Source organism: Phoxinus phoxinus (assembly GCF_949152265.1).
Source record: "Phoxinus phoxinus genome assembly, chromosome: 1".
NCBI classification, from domain to species: domain Eukaryota; kingdom Metazoa; phylum Chordata; class Actinopteri; order Cypriniformes; family Leuciscidae; genus Phoxinus; species Phoxinus phoxinus.
The window spans coordinates 45140917-45165768 of NC_136876.1; the positions used below are offsets into that span (position 1 = coordinate 45140917).

Below are 24852 nucleotides of genomic sequence, written 5' to 3' on the forward strand. Positions count from 1 at the left end.
GGTTGCAGTTCCACTCTGGTTCCATATGAGGGCGCTCACAGGACGAGTGCAGAATGAATGGAGGTCTATGGAGCTATACCCCTCAAAATCCACTTTTCTCGGGATATAATTTTTTGTCTAGTAATTTGAATGTTGTTTTCGAAAGGAGATGCAAAGAAATTACACATTGCTGGGTGTTCGATTTTTTAGAGTCACTTATTTGCTTTAAAAAGTATTTTAAAATGTCAATGACGTCATACACCTCGTACGACCAGAGATACTGCTTTATGGCAATCCTTCAGTCACTGTGGTGCTTTCACGCTTTGCAATTTCTTTTCTCTCAAGGCATCGACAACACACCTGACACAGGTAGATACACGTGCTAGAAGAGTTTTTGCTAGAAGAAATTCTGGTCCCGCTTCGGATGCCACGATACCATCAAGCGGTATCTCTGGTCGTAATCAGTCCTTCACTGACCAATCAGCGTTCATAAGCAGAATGCTAGCGTGTTATGGGCAACAACAACTCAACCTGTAAGAAATCGAAATGACATAAGTAGCCTACTCGTTCATTCAACTTTCGAACTATAACCCATGTTGAACTTGCAAAACCTACAATCAAATCTGAGATTTCTCAACGGCGATCGGGTGAAAGAGACAAATGTAGCCGTCTAGTTCCATAGACTCCCATTAATTTTGCACTCGGGCGAATGCCCCCAGTGGAACTCTGGTGGAACTACAACCAAAATTCGATACAATAGGACTTAATAGGTAGTGGCCAGGCTCTCCGTAGACGGGCTCTGGTTGCATATTGCTTCTCCGTGTTCACAAGTTTCAGTCCTTTCAATATAAAAGTCTTCTCTACTGACTGACTCACTCATAAAGACAATCTTTGCCACCATCTCATGGTGAAATAATGTAACTTCTGTTCCTGTTCACGGTCAGGGACTATTCTTTCCAGCTGAAGGAAGCCTTTGTGATTTTACTTCATGAAAGTTGCATTGATATATATTTTTTAGCTTTCATTTTTGCATCGTGTGGTAACTCTGCTTCGTGTCATGCCTAACAACTCCCTTTAGCTGTGACTTATTTACGATACAGCACAGCCACTCGTACCTTATTGCTTACATGTTATGTGCTTTGAGACATGAGGTAATTTAAAGGTGACATATTATGCCGCTTTTCACAAGATGTAATATAAATCTATGGTGCCCCCAGAATGTGTCTGGGAAATTACAGCTGAAAATACAACCCAGATCATTGATTAGAGCTTGTCAAAGTTTCCCCTTTTTGGGTGTGAGCCAAAACGCGCTGTTTGTGTGTGTGTGTCCCTCTAAATGCAAAAGAGCTGCTGCTCCCCGCCCCCCGTTCAGAAGACGGATGATCCTTTACACGAGCTTCGGATACTCCGTCAATAACAAAACACGCAAATTTCAGTCAAATTTCAGAAATAAGTAGCGGAGTGCAGCCTTACGGAGAGACTCAGGAAGAGGTTGCAACTTTTAGACTTAACCTGGACGTTTCTGAATGGTTAGTGGATACAGTTATGTAGTTGTTGTGGAGTTACATTGATTCACCTCATCGACTTGAATGTGGCATCATGTTTAACTTTTTTTGGTCAAATAGTGCTCTGTGCAGCCAACGACAGAAGAGTTTGCATGCTTTGCTCAAACTTTTGCCATTGCGTTAGAACTGGTTACACTTTTGTCGCTAGCGAAAACCAAATGGCGGCGCCGTGTGTGGAAACATGCAGATTAAAGGGATACTTCACCGCTGGAAAGATGAATGTGTATTTAAATTGGGTCATGTATGTAGTAGAAATGTGAAATTATTTTAGAAGTTGGTACCTTCTAGACGGAGAAAAGTCAGAAAATGTATTTTTGGCTCATGTGGATGAAAGACAACTCCCAGAATACACTTTCTTCACTGCCCTACGAGGCCACGCCTACCAGTTACAGAGGCCAGTATCGGAAGAGTTGATACAAAAAGGTTACTAGTTGACTCGAAACTGAAAAGACGCCGTTTTATCGTAAATTTCCGTTACGAGTCTGCCCGGGCTCGTCCTCCTGACTGCCGGGCCGGTGTCGCTCCTCTGCTGCCTCGATCCTCCATCGTCTGCGGCTGTTCCTCGCAGTGTTGCGGCTCGTGCGGATTTCGGGATGTCCGCCATCCGGCTTTTGGTTTCTGCGGTCGCCATTCATTATGTTTAAATGCACACCTTTTGTTTCATTCGGACTGAATTCATTCCGATTGGTGAATCTGAATGTAGTGTTTACACGAACGGTAAACAAGTGAACGGTTGATGTGCGTTTTAGCATTGCTAAGAAAAAATAAGTGTGTAAGCATAGTCTGCGGAAAGTATTTCTACATCCCAATATGTGCGTGGAAAATTGTGCATGCATATTTCAGTGCCCGTTTTGTGCGAAGATGAAAACAGAGGTCTTTCGTTACAAGACGTGTTTGGGTCTTGGTGAGGTGATTTTTTACCTTCCTAAAGCACTAATGCCAATAAGCCATTAGGCGAGAACAGCCAAATGACACTGGAATACCAAAAACACCAACACTACAATCAAGCAATTGTCTTTGTTTTTCCACAGAAACAAAGAGAGAAGTCTTAAAATGTGAGATTTATTTGGTGAAAAACAGGGAAGAGATCCCATACATTCAATGGTTAAATCAGCACACTTTATGCAAGGCCACATTCCTTATGAGCCCCCATAAGGTGATGAGGATCCCCCCATATGGCTAGAACATTTGCCATCAGGGTGAGTTTGGTGACAGTTTTCAGCACACACTGGAGACTTGGGCGGTTCGCCGGCAGGCTTCACTGGCGGCTTGGGGTGTTCTCCGACAGGCTTCATTGGAGGCTTGGGCTGTTCGCCGACAGGCTTCATTGGAGGCTTGGGCTGTTCGGACGCAGGCTTCACTGGCGGCTTGGGCAGTTCGGACGCAGGCTTTACTGGAGGCTTGGGCTGTTCGGAAGCAGGCTTCACTGGAGGCTTGGGCTGTTCGGAAGCAGGCTTCACTGGAGGCTTGGGCTGTTCGGAAGCAGGCTTCACTGGAGGCTTGAGCTGTTCGGAAGCAGGCTTCACTGGAGGCTTGGGCTGTTCGGAAGCAGGCTTCACTGGAGGCTTGGGCTGTTCGGAAGCAGGCTTCACTGGAGGCTTGGGCTGTTCACCGTTGGGCTTCACTGGAGGCTTGGGCTGTTCGCCATTGGGCTTCACTGGAGGCTTGGGCTGTTCGGAAGCAGGCTTCACTGGAGGCTTGGGCTGTTCGCCGGCAGGCTTCACGGGAGGCTTGGGCTGTTCGCCGGCAGGCTTCACTGGAGGCTTGGGCTGTTCACCGTTGGGCTTCACTGGAGGCTTGGGCTGTTCGCTATTGGGCTTCACTGGAGGCTTGGGCTGTTCGCCGTTGGGCTTCACTGGAGGCTTGGGCTGTTCGCCGTTGGGCTTCACTGGATGCTTGGGCTGTTCGCCTGCAGGCTTTACTGGAGGCTTTGGCTGTTCGCCGGCAGGCTTTACTGGAGGCTTGGGCTGTCCGCCGGCAGGCTTCACTGGAGGCTTGGGCTGTTCGATGGCAGGAGTCAATGTAGGATTCAGCGGTTCAGATCCAGGCGTCACTGGAGGACTCGGCAGTTCAGCTGCAGGCGTCTCTGGAGGATTCGGCAGTTCGGCTGCAGGCGTCACTGGAGGATTCGGCAGTTCGGCTGGAGGCGTCACTGGAGGATTCGGCAGCTCAGCTGGAGGCGTCGGCAGCTCGGCTGCTGGCGTCACTGGAGGATTCGGCAGCTCGGCAGCTGGCGTCTGCGGTTCGGCTGTAGGCTTCACTGTATGGATACAGATAATCCGCTTTAATCCAGTCTCAGATATACAGCATAAAACACAAATTGCAAGTTTCTTATTTTAAGTATTAATCGTAATTATCCATCCGGTGCTGGTTCGGCTGAATACTTTAGACACATAGAACGGTAAAGCAATAAAATCAAACAAGATAAACTGAAATAAAGCCGACCCAAACACTAATATAATAACATATCACATACCTGTATATGGAGCCATACACTGATGTCCACATCCATTGCTGCAGCATTTCTCATTGTTCGGACAGTCACTGTCATAGTAACACAACTCGGCACACATTCCTGCTCCAGACTTTGTGCTTGGACACACCCCTGGCTTTGCTATTATACAGACACATGACAGAGAAACCACATCACTGAATACTGAATGTCTCATTCACCACTTAAAAAATGTAAGTTGTCAAAGATGATCAGATTAGTTTTGACAGGAATATTCAGTCTTTCTACTTCGTAGTTTGACGTTTAGTTCAAAGTGTTACTTGCGGTTTCTTTGCAATTGTGAAATTTACTAGCAATTTCTGAGTGAACACTTGTTTATACACCATTTTTTCAGTCTTTCTTTTGGAATATCTTTAGCATCCATCAATAATTAAACTCACTGAAAACAGGCGGCACACACGCAGTCCCACAGGGAAATTGACAGCATTTGTGTCCTCCAGAGCAGTCTCTATCACGAAGACATCCTCGACGGGACGGCACGACGGTCAGCATCGCCGGACACTGACCGGACACTACAGAAGAGGATTCAAGAGGATAGTTAGGGGAGACCAGGAAGTGCTGTATAGCTTGTTTCAGCATTTGCAAGTCAGGGGTTTTGCAATACGTGCCACAAACTTTAATATAATATTCACATTTATCAGCTTCAAATCAAAGTAGCTTAGACATCTACCATTTCGCACTAAACTGCGTCAATTAGTTTCAAAGACTGAGAGTGCCGTTACAACCTATAGTTGGGCGAGTAATAGTGCAATGCTGATAGAAAACATGCACACCAGTAAATATGTGGTTTATACATTTACTGGTGTGTAACTAAGTGTACGTCTTCAAAAATTGTTATGCCATCCCCATGACCTCCCTCATTTCAAGCATTTTATTAGGCTACACAACACAAGAAAAGTTATAGCTCCCCATGTTAGAGGCTATTGAAGGCCTAAATAGTTGTTCAAATAGGGAAAACAAAACATGAAGCAGAAGTTTAAACTCAGGATTGATGTCTATGTGGTAACAATTGTGTAACCATATAGCATTAGTTGTCTTGATTTACAGTAAACTAAAATACTACATTAGTGATTGTATGGGTTTTACTTGTACAATGAAATAAATGCATAAACTTATGACAGGTTTGCATAATTAAAGCTTGCTTATTATTGAAACTAAACCACCATACGAAGTTAAACTTCCGCTGGACGTCTGTACTTTTGTAAACCAATGTGCTGAGATGGGTCCAAGTCATATTTTGTAAGGCACTTTCTTCGGGCTGTGCAATGAAGCTAAAAGATCTTCTCACCTACGACTCCAGCGTCTGTTGTGCTCAAACATGCAGACAGACACAATAAAACAGCACTAAACAAGCAGTACACTCGAGCTGTCATCCTCATGACCTACGATCTCACAATCAACTCTGCTAGAAGATGTGCTGAATTAGTGAGTCAGGAGGGGCGAACAGGAAGGAACACAAAACTACAATGAAAAACTGTGTCGCTGCATCAAAACATCTGCTAAATCCCACAACAAACACTGTAAAAAGGGTTTAAAGAGCTTCTTGAAAACAAGTTTTTATAGATCCAAGGAGGTCTAGGTAACTCCAACCCTGATGAATCTCACCTGCCTGTAGCTTTCTAGTAGCCTAATCTTGAAGACCTTGATCAGCTTGTTCAGGTGTGTTTGATTAGGGTTGGATGTCGTAATAATTACAGTAATTAGGAGATGATTGAGCGTTTGCCAAAAGAATCTGTAGTGGTCAGGTGGTACAGCGGTCAAGTGGTACAAGTCGGAGTAGTACCAAAAGTTTTAACCGTAATAAAAAAATCTGTTTGAATGTCCTCTGCGATATCTTGTCCTTTTAACAGTTAAGGGGTTCTCCAGTGCCCTGACGCACTAGTCATTTTTCAGTTGCATCAGAGAATGTCTAATATGGGGAGAACTGCCACTCTCAGTAAACTTCCGGCTTCTGAACTGGTTGCAGTTCCACTCTGGTTCCATATGAGGGCGCTCACAGGACGAGTGCAGAATGAATGGAGGTCTATGGAGCTATACCCCTCAAAATCCACTTTTCTCGGGATATAATTTTTTGTCTAGTAATTTGAATGTTGTTTTCGAAAGGAGATGCAAAGAAATTACACATTGCTGGGTGTTCGATTTTTTAGAGTCACTTATTTGCTTTAAAAAGTATTTTAAAATGTCAATGACGTCATACACCTCGTACGACCAGAGATACTGCTTTATGGCAATCCTTCAGTCACTGTGGTGCTTTCACGCTTTGCAATTTCTTTTCTCTCAAGGCATCGACAACACACCTGACACAGGTAAATACACGTGCTAGAAGAGTTTTTGCTAGAAGAAATTCTGGTCCCGCTTCGGATGCCACGATACCATCAAGCGGTATCTCTGGTCGTAATCAGTCCTTCACTGACCAATCAGCGTTCATAAGCAGAATGCTAGCGTGTTATGGGCAACAACAACTCAACCTGTAAGAAATCGAAATGACATAAGTACTCGTTCATTCAACTTTCGAACTATAACCCATGTTGAACTTGCAAAACCTACAATCAAATCTGAGATTTCTCAACGGCGATCGGGTGAAAGAGACAAATGTAGCCGTCTAGTTCCATAGACTCCCATTAATTTTGCACTCGGGCGAATGCCCCCAGTGGAACTCTGGTGGAACTACAACCAAAATTCGATACAATAGGACTTAATAGGTAGTGGCCAGGCTCTCCGTAGACGGGCTCTGGTTGCATATTGCTTCTCCGTGTTCACAAGTTTCAGTCCTTTCAATATAAAAGTCTTCTCTACTGACTGACTCACTCATAAAGACAATCTTTGCCACCATCTCATGGTGAAATAATGTAACTTCTGTTCCTGTTCACGGTCAGGGACTATTCTTTCCAGCTGAAGGAAGCCTTTGTGATTTTACTTCATGAAAGTTGCATTGATATATATTTTTTAGCTTTCATTTTTGCATCGTGTGGTAACTCTGCTTCGTGTCATGCCTAACAACTCCCTTTAGCTGTGACTTATTTACGATACAGCACAGCCACTCGTACCTTATTGCTTACATGCTATGTGCTTTGAGACATGAGGTAATTTAAAGGTGACATATTATGCCGCTTTTCACAAGATGTAATATAAATCTATGGTGCCCCCAGAATGTGTCTGGGAAATTACAGCTGAAAATACAACCCAGATCATTGATTAGAGCTTGTCAAAGTTTCCCCTTTTTGGGTGTGAGCCAAAACGCGCTGTTTGTGTGTGTGTGTCCCTCTAAATGCAAAAGAGCTGCTGCTCCCCGCCCCCCGTTCAGAAGACGGATGATCCTTTACGCGAGCTTCGGATACTCCGTCAATAACAAAACACGCAAATTTCAGTCAAATTTCAGAAATAAGTAGCGGAGTGCAGCCTTACGGAGAGACTCAGGAAGAGGTTGCAACTTTTAGACTTAACCTGGACGTTTCTGAATGGTTAGTGGATACAGTTATGTAGTTGTTGTGGAGTTACATTGATTCACCTCATCGACTTGAATGTGGCATCATGTTTAACTTTTTTTGGTCAAATAGTGCTCTGTGCAGCCAACGACAGAAGAGTTTGCATGCTTTGCTCAAACTTTTGCCATTGCGTTAGAACTGGTTACACTTTTGTCGCTAGCGAAAACCAAATGGCGGCGCCGTGTGTGGAAACATGCAGATTAAAGGGATACTTCACCGCTGGAAAGATGAATGTGTATTTAAATTGGGTCATGTATGTAGTAGAAATGTGAAATTATTTTAGAAGTTGGTACCTTCTAGACGGAGAAAAGTCAGAAAATGTATTTTTGGCTCATGTGGATGAAAGACAACTCCCAGAATACACTTTCTTCACTGCCCTACGAGGCCACGCCTACCAGTTACAGAGGCCAGTATCGGAAGAGTTGATACAAAAAGGTTACTAGTTGACTCGAAACTGAAAAGACGCCGTTTTATCGTAAATTTCCGTTACGAGTCTGCCCGGGCTCGTCCTCCTGACTGCCGGGCCGGTCTCGCTCCTCTGCTGCCTCGATCCTCCATCGTCCGCGGCTGTTCCTCGCAGTGTTGCGGCTCGTGCGGATTTCGGGATGTCCGCCATCCGGCTTTTGGTTTCTGCGGTCGCCATTCATTATGTTTAAATGCACACCTTTTGTTTCATTCGGACTGAATTCATTCCGATTGGTGAATCTGAATGTAGTGTTTACACGAACGGTAAACAAGTGAACGGTTGATGTGCTTTTTAGCATTGCTAAGAAAAAATAAGTGTGTAAGCATAGTCTGCAGAAAGTATTTCTACATCCCAATATGTGCGTGGAAAATTGTGCATGCATATTTCAGTGCCCGTTTTGTGCGAAGATGAAAACAGAGGTCTTTCGTTACAAGACGTGTTTGGGTCTTGGTGAGGTGATTTTTTACCTTCCTAAAGCACTAATGCCAATAAGCCATTAGGTGAGAACAGCCAAATGACACTGGAATACCAAAAACACCAACACTACAATCAAGCAATTGTCTTTGTTTTTCCACAGAAACAAAGAGAGAAGTCTTAAAATGTGAGATTTATTTGGTGAAAAACAGGGAAGAGATCCCATACATTCAATGGTTAAATCAGCACACTTTATGCAAGGCCACATTCCTTATGAGCCCCCATAAGGTGATGAGGATCCCCCCATATGGCTAGAACATTTGCCATCAGGGTGAGTTTGGTGACAGTTTTCAGCACACACTGGAGACTTGGGCGGTTCGCCGGCAGGCTTCACTGGCGGCTTGGGGTGTTCTCCGACAGGCTTCATTGGAGGCTTGGGCTGTTCGCCGACAGGCTTCATTGGAGGCTTGGGCTGTTCGGACGCAGGCTTCACTGGCGGCTTGGGCAGTTCGGACGCAGGCTTTACTGGAGGCTTGGGCTGTTCGGAAGCAGGCTTCACTGGAGGCTTGGGCTGTTCGGAAGCAGGCTTCACTGGAGGCTTGGGCTGTTCGGAAGCAGGCTTCACTGGAGGCTTGAGCTGTTCGGAAGCAGGCTTCACTGGAGGCTTGGGCTGTTCGGAAGCAGGCTTCACTGGAGGCTTGGGCTGTTCGGAAGCAGGCTTCACTGGAGGCTTGGGCTGTTCACCGTTGGGCTTCACTGGAGGCTTGGGCTGTTCGCCATTGGGCTTCACTGGAGGCTTGGGCTGTTCGGAAGCAGGCTTCACTGGAGGCTTGGGCTGTTCGCCGGCAGGCTTCACGGGAGGCTTGGGCTGTTCGCCGGCAGGCTTCACTGGAGGCTTGGGCTGTTCACCGTTGGGCTTCACTGGAGGCTTGGGCTGTTCGCTATTGGGCTTCACTGGAGGCTTGGGCTGTTCGCCGTTGGGCTTCACTGGAGGCTTGGGCTGTTCGCCGTTGGGCTTCACTGGATGCTTGGGCTGTTCGCCTGCAGGCTTTACTGGAGGCTTTGGCTGTTCGCCGGCAGGCTTTACTGGAGGCTTGGGCTGTCCGCCGGCAGGCTTCACTGGAGGCTTGGGCTGTTCGATGGCAGGAGTCAATGTAGGATTCAGCGGTTCAGATCCAGGCGTCACTGGAGGACTCGGCAGTTCAGCTGCAGGCGTCTCTGGAGGATTCGGCAGTTCGGCTGCAGGCGTCACTGGAGGATTCGGCAGTTCGGCTGGAGGCGTCACTGGAGGATTCGGCAGCTCAGCTGGAGGCGTCGGCAGCTCGGCTGCTGGCGTCACTGGAGGATTCGGCAGCTCGGCAGCTGGCGTCTGCGGTTCGGCTGTAGGCTTCACTGTATGGATACAGATAATCCGCTTTAATCCAGTCTCAGATATACAGCATAAAACACAAATTGCAAGTTTCTTATTTTAAGTATTAATCGTAATTATCCATCCGGTGCTGGTTCGGCTGAATACTTTAGACACATAGAACGGTAAAGCAATAAAATCAAACAAGATAAACTGAAATAAAGTCGACCCAAACACTAATATAATAACATATCACATACCTGTATATGGAGCCATACACTGATGTCCACATCCATTGCTGCAGCATTTCTCATTGTTCGGACAGTCACTGTCATAGTAACACAACTCGGCACACATTCCTGCTCCAGACTTTGTGCTTGGACACACCCCTGGCTTTGCTATTATACAGACACATGACAGAGAAACCACATCACTGAATACTGAATGTCTCATTCACCACTTAAAAAATGTAAGTTGTCAAAGATGATCAGATTAGTTTTGACAGGAATATTCAGTCTTTCTACTTCGTAGTTTGACGTTTAGTTCAAAGTGTTACTTGCGGTTTCTTTGCAATTGTGAAATTTACTAGCAATTTCTGAGTGAACACTTGTTTATACACCATTTTTTCAGTCTTTCTTTTGGAATATCTTTAGCATCCATCAATAATTAAACTCACTGAAAACAGGCGGCACACACGCAGTCCCACAGGGAAATTGACAGCATTTGTGTCCTCCAGAGCAGTCTCTATCACGAAGACATCCTCGACGGGACGGCACGACGGTCAGCATCGCCGGACACTGACCGGACACTACAGAAGAGGATTCAAGAGGATAGTTAGGGGAGACCAGGAAGTGCTGTATAGCTTGTTTCAGCATTTGCAAGTCAGGGGTTTTGCAATACGTGCCACAAACTTTAATATAATATTCACATTTATCAGCTTCAAATCAAAGTAGCTTAGACATCTACCATTTCTCACTAAACTGCGTCAATTAGTTTCAAAGACTGAGAGTGCCGTTACAACCTATAGTTGGGCGAGTAATAGTGCAATGCTGATAGAAAACATGCACACCAGTAAATATGTGGTTTATACATTTACTGGTGTGTAACTAAGTGTACGTCTTCAAAAATTGTTATGCCATCCCCATGACCTCCCTCATTTCAAGCATTTTATTAGGCTACACAACACAAGAAAAGTTATAGCTCCCCATGTTAGAGGCTATTGAAGGCCTAAATAGTTGTTCAAATAGGGAAAACAAAACATGAAGCAGAAGTTTAAACTCAGGATTGATGTCTATGTGGTAACAATTGTGTAACCATATAGCATTAGTTGTCTTGATTTACAGTAAACTAAAATACTACATTAGTGATTGTATGGGTTTTACTTGTACAATGAAATAAATGCATAAACTTATGACAGGTTTGCATAATTAAAGCTTGCTTATTATTGAAACTAAACCACCATACGAAGTTAAACTTCCGCTGGACGTCTGTACTTTTGTAAACCAATGTGCTGAGATGGGTCCAAGTCATATTTTGTAAGGCACTTTCTTCAGGCTGTGCAATGAAGCTAAAAGATCTTCTCACCTACGACTCCAGCGTCTGTTGTGCTCAAACATGCAGACAGACACAATAAAACAGCACTAAACAAGCAGTACACTCGAGCTGTCATCCTCATGACCTACGATCTCACAATCAACTCTGCTAGAAGATGTGCTGAATTAGTGAGTCAGGAGGGGCGAACAGGAAGGAACACAAAACTACAATGAAAAACTGTGTCGCTGCATCAAAACATCTGCTAAATCCCACAACAAACACTGTAAAAAGGGTTTAAAGAGCTTCTTGAAAACAAGTTTTTTTAGATCCAAGGAGGTCTAGGTAACTCCAACCCTGATGAATCTCACCTGCCTGTAGCTTTCTAGTAGCCTAATCTTGAAGACCTTGATCAGCTTGTTCAGGTGTGTTTGATTAGGGTTGGATGTCGTAATAATTACAGTAATTAGGAGATGATTGAGCGTTTGCCAAAAGAATCTGTAGTGGTCAGGTGGTACAGCGGTCAAGTGGTACAAGTCGGAGTAGTACCAAAAGTTTTAACCGTAATAAAAAAATCTGTTTGAATGTCCTCTGCGATATCTTGTCCTTTTAACAGTTAAGGGGTTCTCCAGTGCCCTGACGCACTAGTCATTTTTCAGTTGCATCAGAGAATGTCTAATATGGGGAGAACTGCCACTCTCAGTAAACTTCCGGCTTCTGAACTGGTTGCAGTTCCACTCTGGTTCCATATGAGGGCGCTCACAGGACGAGTGCAGAATGAATGGAGGTCTATGGAGCTATACCCCTCAAAATCCACTTTTCTCGGGATATAATTTTTTGTCTAGTAATTTGAATGTTGTTTTCGAAAGGAGATGCAAAGAAATTACACATTGCTGGGTGTTCGATTTTTTAGAGTCACTTATTTGCTTTAAAAAGTATTTTAAAATGTCAATGACGTCATACACCTCGTACGACCAGAGATACTGCTTTATGGCAATCCTTCAGTCACTGTGGTGCTTTCACGCTTTGCAATTTCTTTTCTCTCAAGGCATCGACAACACACCTGACACAGGTAAATACACGTGCTAGAAGAGTTTTTGCTAGAAGAAATTCTGGTCCCGCTTCGGATGCCACGATACCATCAAGCGGTATCTCTGGTCGTAATCAGTCCTTCACTGACCAATCAGCGTTCATAAGCAGAATGCTAGCGTGTTATGGGCAACAACAACTCAACCTGTAAGAAATCGAAATGACATAAGTACTCGTTCATTCAACTTTCGAACTATAACCCATGTTGAACTTGCAAAACCTACAATCAAATCTGAGATTTCTCAACGGCGATCGGGTGAAAGAGACAAATGTAGCCGTCTAGTTCCATAGACTCCCATTAATTTTGCACTCGGGCGAATGCCCCCAGTGGAACTCTGGTGGAACTACAACCAAAATTCGATACAATAGGACTTAATAGGTAGTGGCCAGGCTCTCCGTAGACGGGCTCTGGTTGCATATTGCTTCTCCGTGTTCACAAGTTTCAGTCCTTTCAATATAAAAGTCTTCTCTACTGACTGACTCACTCATAAAGACAATCTTTGCCACCATCTCATGGTGAAATAATGTAACTTCTGTTCCTGTTCACGGTCAGGGACTATTCTTTCCAGCTGAAGGAAGCCTTTGTGATTTTACTTCATGAAAGTTGCATTGATATATATTTTTTAGCTTTCATTTTTGCATCGTGTGGTAACTCTGCTTCGTGTCATGCCTAACAACTCCCTTTAGCTGTGACTTATTTACGATACAGCACAGCCACTCGTACCTTATTGCTTACATGCTATGTGCTTTGAGACATGAGGTAATTTAAAGGTGACATATTATGCCGCTTTTCACAAGATGTAATATAAATCTATGGTGCCCCCAGAATGTGTCTGGGAAATTACAGCTGAAAATACAACCCAGATCATTGATTAGAGCTTGTCAAAGTTTCCCCTTTTTGGGTGTGAGCCAAAACGCGCTGTTTGTGTGTGTGTGTCCCTCTAAATGCAAAAGAGCTGCTGCTCCCCGCCCCCCGTTCAGAAGACGGATGATCCTTTACGCGAGCTTCGGATACTCCGTCAATAACAAAACACGCAAATTTCAGTCAAATTTCAGAAATAAGTAGCGGAGTGCAGCCTTACGGAGAGACTCAGGAAGAGGTTGCAACTTTTAGACTTAACCTGGACGTTTCTGAATGGTTAGTGGATACAGTTATGTAGTTGTTGTGGAGTTACATTGATTCACCTCATCGACTTGAATGTGGCATCATGTTTAACTTTTTTTGGTCAAATAGTGCTCTGTGCAGCCAACGACAGAAGAGTTTGCATGCTTTGCTCAAACTTTTGCCATTGCGTTAGAACTGGTTACACTTTTGTCGCTAGCGAAAACCAAATGGCGGCGCCGTGTGTGGAAACATGCAGATTAAAGGGATACTTCACCGCTGGAAAGATGAATGTGTATTTAAATTGGGTCATGTATGTAGTAGAAATGTGAAATTATTTTAGAAGTTGGTACCTTCTAGACGGAGAAAAGTCAGAAAATGTATTTTTGGCTCATGTGGATGAAAGACAACTCCCAGAATACACTTTCTTCACTGCCCTACGAGGCCACGCCTACCAGTTACAGAGGCCAGTATCGGAAGAGTTGATACAAAAAGGTTACTAGTTGACTCGAAACTGAAAAGACGCCGTTTTATCGTAAATTTCCGTTACGAGTCTGCCCGGGCTCGTCCTCCTGACTGCCGGGCCGGTCTCGCTCCTCTGCTGCCTCGATCCTCCATCGTCCGCGGCTGTTCCTCGCAGTGTTGCGGCTCGTGCGGATTTCGGGATGTCCGCCATCCGGCTTTTGGTTTCTGCGGTCGCCATTCATTATGTTTAAATGCACACCTTTTGTTTCATTCGGACTGAATTCATTCCGATTGGTGAATCTGAATGTAGTGTTTACACGAACGGTAAACAAGTGAACGGTTGATGTGCGTTTTAGCATTGCTAAGAAAAAATAAGTGTGTAAGCATAGTCTGCAGAAAGTATTTCTACATCCCAATATGTGCGTGGAAAATTGTGCATGCATATTTCAGTGCCCGTTTTGTGCGAAGATGAAAACAGAGGTCTTTCGTTACAAGACGTGTTTGGGTCTTGGTGAGGTGATTTTTTACCTTCCTAAAGCACTAATGCCAATAAGCCATTAGGTGAGAACAGCCAAATGACACTGGAATACCAAAAACACCAACACTACAATCAAGCAATTGTCTTTGTTTTTCCACAGAAACAAAGAGAGAAGTCTTAAAATGTGAGATTTATTTGGTGAAAAACAGGGAAGAGATCCCATACATTCAATGGTTAAATCAGCACACTTTATGCAAGGCCACATTCCTTATGAGCCCCCATAAGGTGATGAGGATCCCCCCATATGGCTAGAACATTTGCCATCAGGGTGAGTTTGGTGACAGTTTTCAGCACACACTGGAGACTTGGGCGGTTCGCCGGCAGGCTTCACTGGCGGCTTGGGGTGTTCTCCGACAGGCTTCATTGGAGGCTTGGGCTGTTCGCCGACAGGCTTCATTGGAGGCTTGGGCTGTTCGGACGCAGGCTTTACTGGAGGCTTGGGCTGTTCGGACGCAGGCTTCACTGGCGGCTTGGGCAGTTCGGACGCAGGCTTTACTGGAGGCTTGGGCTGTTCGGAAGCAGGCTTCACTGGAGGCTTGGGCTGTTCGGAAGCAGGCTTCACTGGAGGCTTGGGCTGTTCGGAAGCAGGCTTCACTGGAGGCTTGGGCTGTTCGGAAGCAGGCTTCACTGGAGGCTTGGGCTGTTCGGAAGCAGGCTTCACTGGAGGCTTGGGCTGTTCGGAAGCAGGCTTCACTGGAGGCTTGGGCTGTTCACCGTTGGGCTTCACTGGAGGCTTGGGCTGTTCGCCATTGGGCTTCACTGGAGGCTTGGGCTGTTCGGAAGCAGGCTTCACTGGAGGCTTGGGCTGTTCGCCGGCAGGCTTCACGGGAGGCTTGGGCTGTTCGCCGGCAGGCTTCACTGGAGGCTTGGGCTGTTCGCTATTGGGCTTCACTGGAGGCTTGGGCTGTTCGCCGTTGGGCTTCACTGGAGGATTCGGCAGTTCGGCTGGAGGCGTCACTGGAGGATTCGGCAGCTCAGCTGGAGGCGTCGGCAGCTCGGCTGCTGGCGTCACTGGAGGATTCGGCAGCTCGGCAGCTGGCGTCTGCGGTTCGGCTGTAGGCTTCACTGTATGGATACAGATAATCCGCTTTAATCCAGTCTCAGATATACAGCATAAAACACAAATTGCAAGTTTCTTATTTTAAGTATTAATCGTAATTATCCATCCGGTGCTGGTTCGGCTGAATACTTTTGACACATAGAACGGTAAAGCAATAAAATCAAACAAGATAAACTGAAATAAAGCCGACCCAAACACTAATATAATAACATATCACATACCTGTATATGGAGCCATACACTGATGTCCACATCCATTGCTGCAGCATTTCTCATTGTTCGGACAGTCACTGTCATAGTAACACAACTCGGCACACATTCCTGCTCCAGACTTTGTGCTTGGACACACCCCTGGCTTTGCTATTATACAGACACATGACAGAGAAACCACATCACTGAATACTGAATGTCTCATTCACCACTTAAAAAATGTAAGTTGTCAAAGATGATCAGATTAGTTTTGACAGGAATATTCAGTCTTTCTAGCCTGGCCAGCCAGACTTACATCAAGATGTTTAGTCTGGACACTCTCCATAGACTAGGCTTACTCCGAGAGGCGGGATAAACGGCTGTCTCTCAAAATCCCTCTGCACGCAATAGGATAGCGCTACAACCAATCAGAGCAACGAAGAAGGTGACGTTTTCCCACCAGCGGAGCTAATTGGTATATTAAACTTTTTCCGTATCCAGTCGGCAAAACTCCGAACACATCTTCCTTTTTTAAAAATGATTTAAGTGCCGTTTTTTGCTCTTTTCTTAAAGAGAAACTTAACTCCAAGTCCTCCAGAGTCGCAGCCAAAGCCGATTCGAAAGACTGCTGTTCGACAGCTGCTGCCGCCATTCTTTGTTTACAAGTGCCTATGCCAGCCGTCGCAACTCTGTCGTCATATGTTAAGCCCGCCCCGCATGCTCTATACACGACGTGATTGGCCTGACCCAATCTGGGTTTTTGCTGCTAGAATGTGTATTGAGAGTTGCTAGACTGGCCCTGGCTGCAAAATACATTTTGCTGCCGCTAGGGGCGTCTAGATTTCTAGGCTACAGTCTTTCTACTTCGTAGTTTGACGTTTAGTTCAAAGTGTTACTTGCGGTTTCTTTGCAATTGTGAAATTTACTAGCAATTTCTGAGTGAACACTTGTTTATACACCATTTTTTCAGTCTTTCTTTTGGAATATCTTTAGCATCCATCAATAATTAAACTCACTGAAAACAGGCGGCACACACGCAGTCCCACAGGGAAATTGACAGCATTTGTGTCCTCCAGAGCAGTCTCTATCACGAAGACATCCTCGACGGGACGGCACGACGGTCAGCATCGCCGGACACTGACCGGACACTACAGAAGAGGATTCAAGAGGATAGTTAGGGGAGACCAGGAAGTGCTGTATAGCTTGTTTCAGCATTTGCAAGTCAGGGGTTTTGCAATACGTGCCACAAACTTTAATATAATATTCACATTTATCAGCTTCAAATCAAAGTAGCTTAGACATCTACCATTTCTCACTAAACTGCGTCAATTAGTTTCAAAGACTGAGAGTGCCGTTACAACCTATAGTTGGGCGAGTAATAGTGCAATGCTGATAGAAAACATGCACACCAGTAAATATGTGGTTTATACATTTACTGGTGTGTAACTAAGTGTACGTCTTCAAAAATTGTTATGCCATCCCCATGACCTCCCTCATTTCAAGCATTTTATTAGGCTACACAACACAAGAAAAGTTATAGCTCCCCATGTTAGAGGCTATTGAAGGCCTAAATAGTTGTTCAAATAGGGAAAACAAAACATGAAGCAGAAGTTTAAACTCAGGATTGATGTCTATGTGGTAACAATTGTGTAACCATATAGCATTAGTTGTCTTGATTTACAGTAAACTAAAATACTACATTAGTGATTGTATGGGTTTTACTTGTACAATGAAATAAATGCATAAACTTATGACAGGTTTGCATAATTAAAGCTTGCTTATTATTGAAACTAAACCACCATACGAAGTTAAACTTCCGCTGGACGTCTGTACTTTTGTAAACCAATGTGCTGAGATGGGTCCAAGTCATATTTTGTAAGGCACTTTCTTCGGGCTGTGCAATGAAGCTAAAAGATCTTCTCACCTACGACTCCAGCGTCTGTTGTGCTCAAACATGCAGACAGACACAATAAAACAGCACTAAACAAGCAGTACACTCGAGCTGTCATCCTCATGACCTACGATCTCACAATCAACTCTGCTAGAAGATGTGCTGAATTAGTGAGTCAGGAGGGGCGAACAGGAAGGAACACAAAACTACAATGAAAAACTGTGTCGCTGCATCAAAACATCTGCTAAATCCCACAACAAACACTGTAAAAAGGGTTTAAAGAGCTTCTTGAAAACAAGTTTTTATAGATCCAAGGAGGTCTAGGTAACTCCAACCCTGATGAATCTCACCTGCCTGTAGCTTTCTAGTAGCCTAATCTTGAAGACCTTGATCAGCTTGTTCAGGTGTGTTTGATTAGGGTTGGATGTCGTAATAATTACAGTAATTAGGAGATGATTGAGCGTTTGCCAAAAGAATCTGTAGTGGTCAGGTGGTACAGCGGTCAAGTGGTACAAGTCGGAGTAGTACCAAAAGTTTTAACCGTAATAAAAAAATCTGTTTGAATGTCCTCTGCGATATCTTGTCCTTTTAACAGTTAAGGGGTTCTCCAGTGCCCTGACGCACTAGTCATTTTTCAGTTGCATCAGAGAATGTCTAATATGGGGAGAACTGCCACTCTCAGTAAACTTCCGGCTTCTGAACTGGTTGCAGTTCCACTCTGGTTCCATATGAGGGCGCTCACAGGACGAGTGCAGAATGAATGGAGGTCTATGGAGCTATACCCCTCAAAATCCACTTTTCTCGGGATATAATTTTTTGTCTAGTAATTTGAATGTTGTTTTCGAAAGGAGATGCAAAGAAATTACACATTGCTGGGTGTTCGATTTTTTAGAGTCACTTATTTGCTTTAAAAAGTATTTTAAAATGTCAATGACGTCATACACCTCGTACGACCAGAGATACTGCTTTATGGCAATCCTTCAGTCACTGTGGTGCTTTCACGCTTTGCAATTTCTTTTCTCTCAAGGCATCGACAACACACCTGACACAGGTAAATACACGTGCTAGAAGAGTTTTTGCTAGAAGAAATTCTGGTCCCGCTTCGGATGCCACGATACCATCAAGCGGTATCTCTGGTCGTAATCAGTCCTTCACTGACCAATCAGCGTTCATAAGCAGAATGCTAGCGTGTTATGGGCAACAACAACTCAACCTGTAAGAAATCGAAATGACATAAGTACTCGTTCATTCAACTTTCGAACTATAACCCATGTTGAACTTGCAAAACCTACAATCAAATCTGAGATTTCTCAACGGCGATCGGGTGAAAGAGACAAATGTAGCCGTCTAGTTCCATAGACTCCCATTAATTTTGCACTCGGGCGAATGCCCCCAGTGGAACTCTGGTGGAACTACAACCAAAATTCGATACAATAGGACTTAATAGGTAGTGGCCAGGCTCTCCGTAGACGGGCTCTGGTTGCATATTGCTTCTCCGTGTTCACAAGTTTCAGTCCTTTCAATATAAAAGTCTTCTCTACTGACTGACTCACTCATAAAGACAATCTTTGCCACCATCTCATGGTGAAATAATGTAACTTCTGTTCCTGTTCACGGTCAGGGACTATTCTTTCCAGCTGAAGGAAGCCTTTGTGATTTTACTTCATGAAAGTTGCATTGATATATATTTTTTAGCTTTCATTTTTGCATCGTGTGGTAACTCTGCTTCGTGTCATGCCTAACAACTCCCTTTAGCTGTGACTTATTTACGATACAGCACAGCCACTCGTACCTTATTGCTTACATGCTATGTGCTTTGAGACATGAGGTAATTTAAAGGTGACATATTATGCCGCTTTTCACAAGATGTAATATAAATCTATGGTGCCCCCAGAATGTGTCTGGGAAATTACAGCTGAAAATACAACCCAGATCATTGATTAGAGCTTGTCAAAGTTTCCCCTTTTTGGGTGTGAGCCAAAACGCGCTGTTTGTGTGTGTGTGTCCCTCTAAATGCAAAAGAGCTGCTGCTCCCCGCCCCCCGTTCAGAAGACGGATGATCCTTTACGCGAGCTTCGGATACTCCGTCAATAACAAAACACGCAAATTTCAGTCAAATTTCAGAAATAAGTAGCGGAGTGCAGCCTTACGGAGAGACTCAGGAAGAGGTTGCAACTTTTAGACTTAACCTGGACGTTTCTGAATGGTTAGTGGATACAGTTATGTAGTTGTTGTGGAGTTACATTGATTCACCTCATCGACTTGAATGTGGCATCATGTTTAACTTTTTTTGGTCAAATAGTGCTCTGTGCAGCCAACGACAGAAGAGTTTGCATGCTTTGCTCAAACTTTTGCCATTGCGTTAGAACTGGTTACACTTTTGTCGCTAGCGAAAACCAAATGGCGGCGCCGTGTGTGGAAACATGCAGATTAAAGGGATACTTCACCGCTGGAAAGATGAATGTGTATTTAAATTGGGTCATGTATGTAGTAGAAATGTGAAATTATTTTAGAAGTTGGTACCTTCTAGACGGAGAAAAGTCAGAAAATGTATTTTTGGCTCATGTGGATGAAAGACAACTCCCAGAATACACTTTCTTCACTGCCCTACGAGGCCACGCCTACCAGTTACAGAGGCCAGTATCGGAAGAGTTGATACAAAAAGGTTACTAGTTGACTCGAAACTGAAAAGACGCCGTTTTATCGTAAATTTCCGTTACGAGTCTGCCCGGGCTCGTCCTCCTGACTGCCGGGCCGGTCTCGCTCCTCTGCTGCCTCGATCCTCCATCGTCCGCGGCTGTTCCTCGCAGTGTTGCGGCTCGTGCGGATTTCGGGATGTCCGCCATCCGGCTTTTGGTTTCTGCGGTCGCCATTCATTATGTTTAAATGCACACCTTTTGTTTCATTCGGACTGAATTCATTCCGATTGGTGAATCTGAATGTAGTGTTTACACGAACGGTAAACAAGTGAACGGTTGATGTGCTTTTTAGCATTGCTAAGAAAAAATAAGTGTGTAAGCATAGTCTGCAGAAAGTATTTCTACATCCCAATATGTGCGTGGAAAATTGTGCATGCATATTTCAGTGCCCGTTTTGTGCGAAGATGAAAACAGAGGTCTTTCGTTACAAGACGTGTTTGGGTCTTGGTGAGGTGATTTTTTACCTTCCTAAAGCACTAATGCCAATAAGCCATTAGGTGAGAACAGCCAAATGACACTGGAATACCAAAAACACCAACACTACAATCAAGCAATTGTCTTTGTTTTTCCACAGAAACAAAGAGAGAAGTCTTAAAATGTGAGATTTATTTGGTGAAAAACAGGGAAGAGATCCCATACATTCAATGGTTAAATCAGCACACTTTATGCAAGGCCACATTCCTTATGAGCCCCCATAAGGTGATGAGGATCCCCCCATATGGCTAGAACATTTGCCATCAGGGTGAGTTTGGTGACAGTTTTCAGCACACACTGGAGACTTGGGCGGTTCGCCGGCAGGCTTCACTGGCGGCTTGGGGTGTTCTCCGACAGGCTTCATTGGAGGCTTGGGCTGTTCGCCGACAGGCTTCATTGGAGGCTTGGGCTGTTCGGACGCAGGCTTCACTGGCGGCTTGGGCAGTTCGGACGCAGGCTTTACTGGAGGCTTGGGCTGTTCGGAAGCAGGCTTCACTGGAGGCTTGGGCTGTTCGGAAGCAGGCTTCACTGGAGGCTTGGGCTGTTCGGAAGCAGGCTTCACTGGAGGCTTGAGCTGTTCGGAAGCAGGCTTCACTGGAGGCTTGGGCTGTTCGGAAGCAGGCTTCACTGGAGGCTTGGGCTGTTCGGAAGCAGGCTTCACTGGAGGCTTGGGCTGTTCACCGTTGGGCTTCACTGGAGGCTTGGGCTGTTCGCCATTGGGCTTCACTGGAGGCTTGGGCTGTTCGGAAGCAGGCTTCACTGGAGGCTTGGGCTGTTCGCCGGCAGGCTTCACGGGAGGCTTGGGCTGTTCGCCGGCAGGCTTCACTGGAGGCTTGGGCTGTTCACCGTTGGGCTTCACTGGAGGCTTGGGCTGTTCGCTATTGGGCTTCACTGGAGGCTTGGGCTGTTCGCCGTTGGGCTTCACTGGAGGCTTGGGCTGTTCGCCGTTGGGCTTCACTGGATGCTTGGGCTGTTCGCCTGCAGGCTTTACTGGAGGCTTTGGCTGTTCGCCGGCAGGCTTTACTGGAGGCTTGGGCTGTCCGCCGGCAGGCTTCACTGGAGGCTTGGGCTGTTCGATGGCAGGAGTCAATGTAGGATTCAGCGGTTCAGATCCAGGCGTCACTGGAGGACTCGGCAGTTCAGCTGCAGGCGTCTCTGGAGGATTCGGCAGTTCGGCTGCAGGCGTCACTGGAGGATTCGGCAGTTCGGCTGGAGGCGTCACTGGAGGATTCGGCAGCTCAGCTGGAGGCGTCGGCAGCTCGGCTGCTGGCGTCACTGGAGGATTCGGCAGCTCGGCAGCTGGCGTCTGCGGTTCGGCTGTAGGCTTCACTGTATGGATACAGATAATCCGCTTTAATCCAGTCTCAGATATACAGCATAAAACACAAATTGCAAGTTTCTTATTTTAAGTATTAATCGTAATTATCCATCCGGTGCTGGTTCGGCTGAATACTTTAGACACATAGAACGGTAAAGCAATAAAATCAAACAAGATAAACTGAAATAAAGTCGACCCAAACACTAATATAATAACATATCACATACCTGTATATGGAGCCATACACTGATGTCCACATCCATTGCTGCAGCATTTCTCATTGTTCGGACAGTCACTGTCATAGTAACACAACTCGGCACACATTCCTGCTCCAGACTTTGTGCTTGGACACACCCCTGGCTTTGCTATTATACAGACACATGACAGAGAAACCACATCACTGAATACTGAATGTCTCATTCACCACTTAAAAAATGTAAGTTGTCAAAGATGATCAGATTAGTTTTGACAGGAATATTCAGTCTTTCTACTTCGTAGTTTGACGTTTAGTTCAAAGTGTTACTTGCGGTTTCTTTGCAATTGTGAAATTTACTAGCAATTTCTGAGTGAACACTTGTTTATACACCATTTTTTCAGTCTTTCTTTTGGAATATCTTTAGCATCCATCAATAATTAAACTCACTGAAAACAGGCGGCACACACGCAGTCCCACAGGGAAATTGACAGCATTTGTGTCCTCCAGAGCAGTCTCTATCACGAAGACATCCTCGACGGGACGGCACGACGGTCAGCATCGCCGGACACTGACCGGACACTACAGAAGAGGATTCAAGAGGATAGTTAGGGGAGACCAGGAAGTGCTGTATAGCTTGTTTCAGCATTTGCAAGTCAGGGGTTTTGCAATACGTGCCACAAACTTTAATATAATATTCACATTTATCAGCTTCAAATCAAAGTAGCTTAGACATCTACCATTTCTCACTAAACTGCGTCAATTAGTTTCAAAGACTGAGAGTGCCGTTACAACCTATAGTTGGGCGAGTAATAGTGCAATGCTGATAGAAAACATGCACACCAGTAAATATGTGGTTTATACATTTACTGGTGTGTAACTAAGTGTACGTCTTCAAAAATTGTTATGCCATCCCCATGACCTCCCTCATTTCAAGCATTTTATTAGGCTACACAACACAAGAAAAGTTATAGCTCCCCATGTTAGAGGCTATTGAAGGCCTAAATAGTTGTTCAAATAGGGAAAACAAAACATGAAGCAGAAGTTTAAACTCAGGATTGATGTCTATGTGGTAACAATTGTGTAACCATATAGCATTAGTTGTCTTGATTTACAGTAAACTAAAATACTACATTAGTGATTGTATGGGTTTTACTTGTACAATGAAATAAATGCATAAACTTATGACAGGTTTGCATAATTAAAGCTTGCTTATTATTGAAACTAAACCACCATACGAAGTTAAACTTCCGCTGGACGTCTGTACTTTTGTAAACCAATGTGCTGAGATGGGTCCAAGTCATATTTTGTAAGGCACTTTCTTCGGGCTGTGCAATGAAGCTAAAAGATCTTCTCACCTACGACTCCAGCGTCTGTTGTGCTCAAACATGCAGACAGACACAATAAAACAGCACTAAACAAGCAGTACACTCGAGCTGTCATCCTCATGACCTACGATCTCACAATCAACTCTGCTAGAAGATGTGCTGAATTAGTGAGTCAGGAGGGGCGAACAGGAAGGAACACAAAACTACAATGAAAAACTGTGTCGCTGCATCAAAACATCTGCTAAATCCCACAACAAACACTGTAAAAAGGGTTTAAAGAGCTTCTTGAAAACAAGTTTTTATAGATCCAAGGAGGTCTAGGTAACTCCAACCCTGATGAATCTCACCTGCCTGTAGCTTTCTAGTAGCCTAATCTTGAAGACCTTGATCAGCTTGTTCAGGTGTGTTTGATTAGGGTTGGATGTCGTAATAATTACAGTAATTAGGAGATGATTGAGCGTTTGCCAAAAGAATCTGTAGTGGTCAGGTGGTACAGCGGTCAAGTGGTACAAGTCGGAGTAGTACCAAAAGTTTTAACCGTAATAAAAAAATCTGTTTGAATGTCCTCTGCGATATCTTGTCCTTTTAACAGTTAAGGGGTTCTCCAGTGCCCTGACGCACTAGTCATTTTTCAGTTGCATCAGAGAATGTCTAATATGGGGAGAACTGCCACTCTCAGTAAACTTCCGGCTTCTGAACTGGTTGCAGTTCCACTCTGGTTCCATATGAGGGCGCTCACAGGACGAGTGCAGAATGAATGGAGGTCTATGGAGCTATACCCCTCAAAATCCACTTTTCTCGGGATATAATTTTTTGTCTAGTAATTTGAATGTTGTTTTCGAAAGGAGATGCAAAGAAATTACACATTGCTGGGTGTTCGATTTTTTAGAGTCACTTATTTGCTTTAAAAAGTATTTTAAAATGTCAATGACGTCATACACCTCGTACGACCAGAGATACTGCTTTATGGCAATCCTTCAGTCACTGTGGTGCTTTCACGCTTTGCAATTTCTTTTCTCTCAAGGCATCGACAACACACCTGACACAGGTAAATACACGTGCTAGAAGAGTTTTTGCTAGAAGAAATTCTGGTCCCGCTTCGGATGCCACGATACCATCAAGCGGTATCTCTGGTCGTAATCAGTCCTTCACTGACCAATCAGCGTTCATAAGCAGAATGCTAGCGTGTTATGGGCAACAACAACTCA

At 44.7% G+C, this 24852-nt stretch overlaps 2 protein-coding genes across 5 annotated transcripts; both read right to left on the reverse strand.

The window, feature by feature from the left end:
• Nucleotides 1-2297: 2297 nt before the first annotated feature.
• On the reverse strand, nucleotides 2298-5942 carry LOC307008530 (uncharacterized protein). 4 transcript variants are annotated; one of them, XM_079631371.1, is made up of 5 exons: nucleotides 5345-5666; nucleotides 4437-4568; nucleotides 4021-4158; nucleotides 3005-3804; nucleotides 2524-2937 (listed from the first exon to the last, which is right to left on the reverse strand). In XM_079631371.1, exons 1-5 carry the CDS (start codon nucleotides 5433-5435, stop codon nucleotides 2935-2937), a joined length of 1164 nt encoding a protein of 387 aa, XP_079487497.1. In that variant the 5' UTR covers nucleotides 5436-5666; the 3' UTR covers nucleotides 2524-2934. The 4 variants fall into 4 exon arrangements, with proteins under 4 accessions (XP_079487494.1, XP_079487497.1, XP_079487495.1 ...); XM_079631368.1 differs by having other exon boundaries at nucleotides 2298-3804; nucleotides 5345-5669; XM_079631369.1 differs by having other exon boundaries at nucleotides 2541-3804; nucleotides 5662-5942.
• Nucleotides 5943-8549: 2607 nt separating this feature from the next.
• LOC307010267 (uncharacterized protein) lies at nucleotides 8550-23996 on the reverse strand. The gene is made up of 8 exons (XM_079634800.1): nucleotides 23675-23996; nucleotides 22767-22898; nucleotides 22351-22488; nucleotides 21022-22134; nucleotides 15775-15912; nucleotides 10446-10577; nucleotides 10030-10167; nucleotides 8550-9813 (listed from the first exon to the last, which is right to left on the reverse strand). Exons 1-8 carry the CDS (start codon nucleotides 23763-23765, stop codon nucleotides 8693-8695), a joined length of 3003 nt encoding a protein of 1000 aa, XP_079490926.1. The 5' UTR covers nucleotides 23766-23996; the 3' UTR covers nucleotides 8550-8692.
• Nucleotides 23997-24852: the final 856 nt, after the last annotated feature.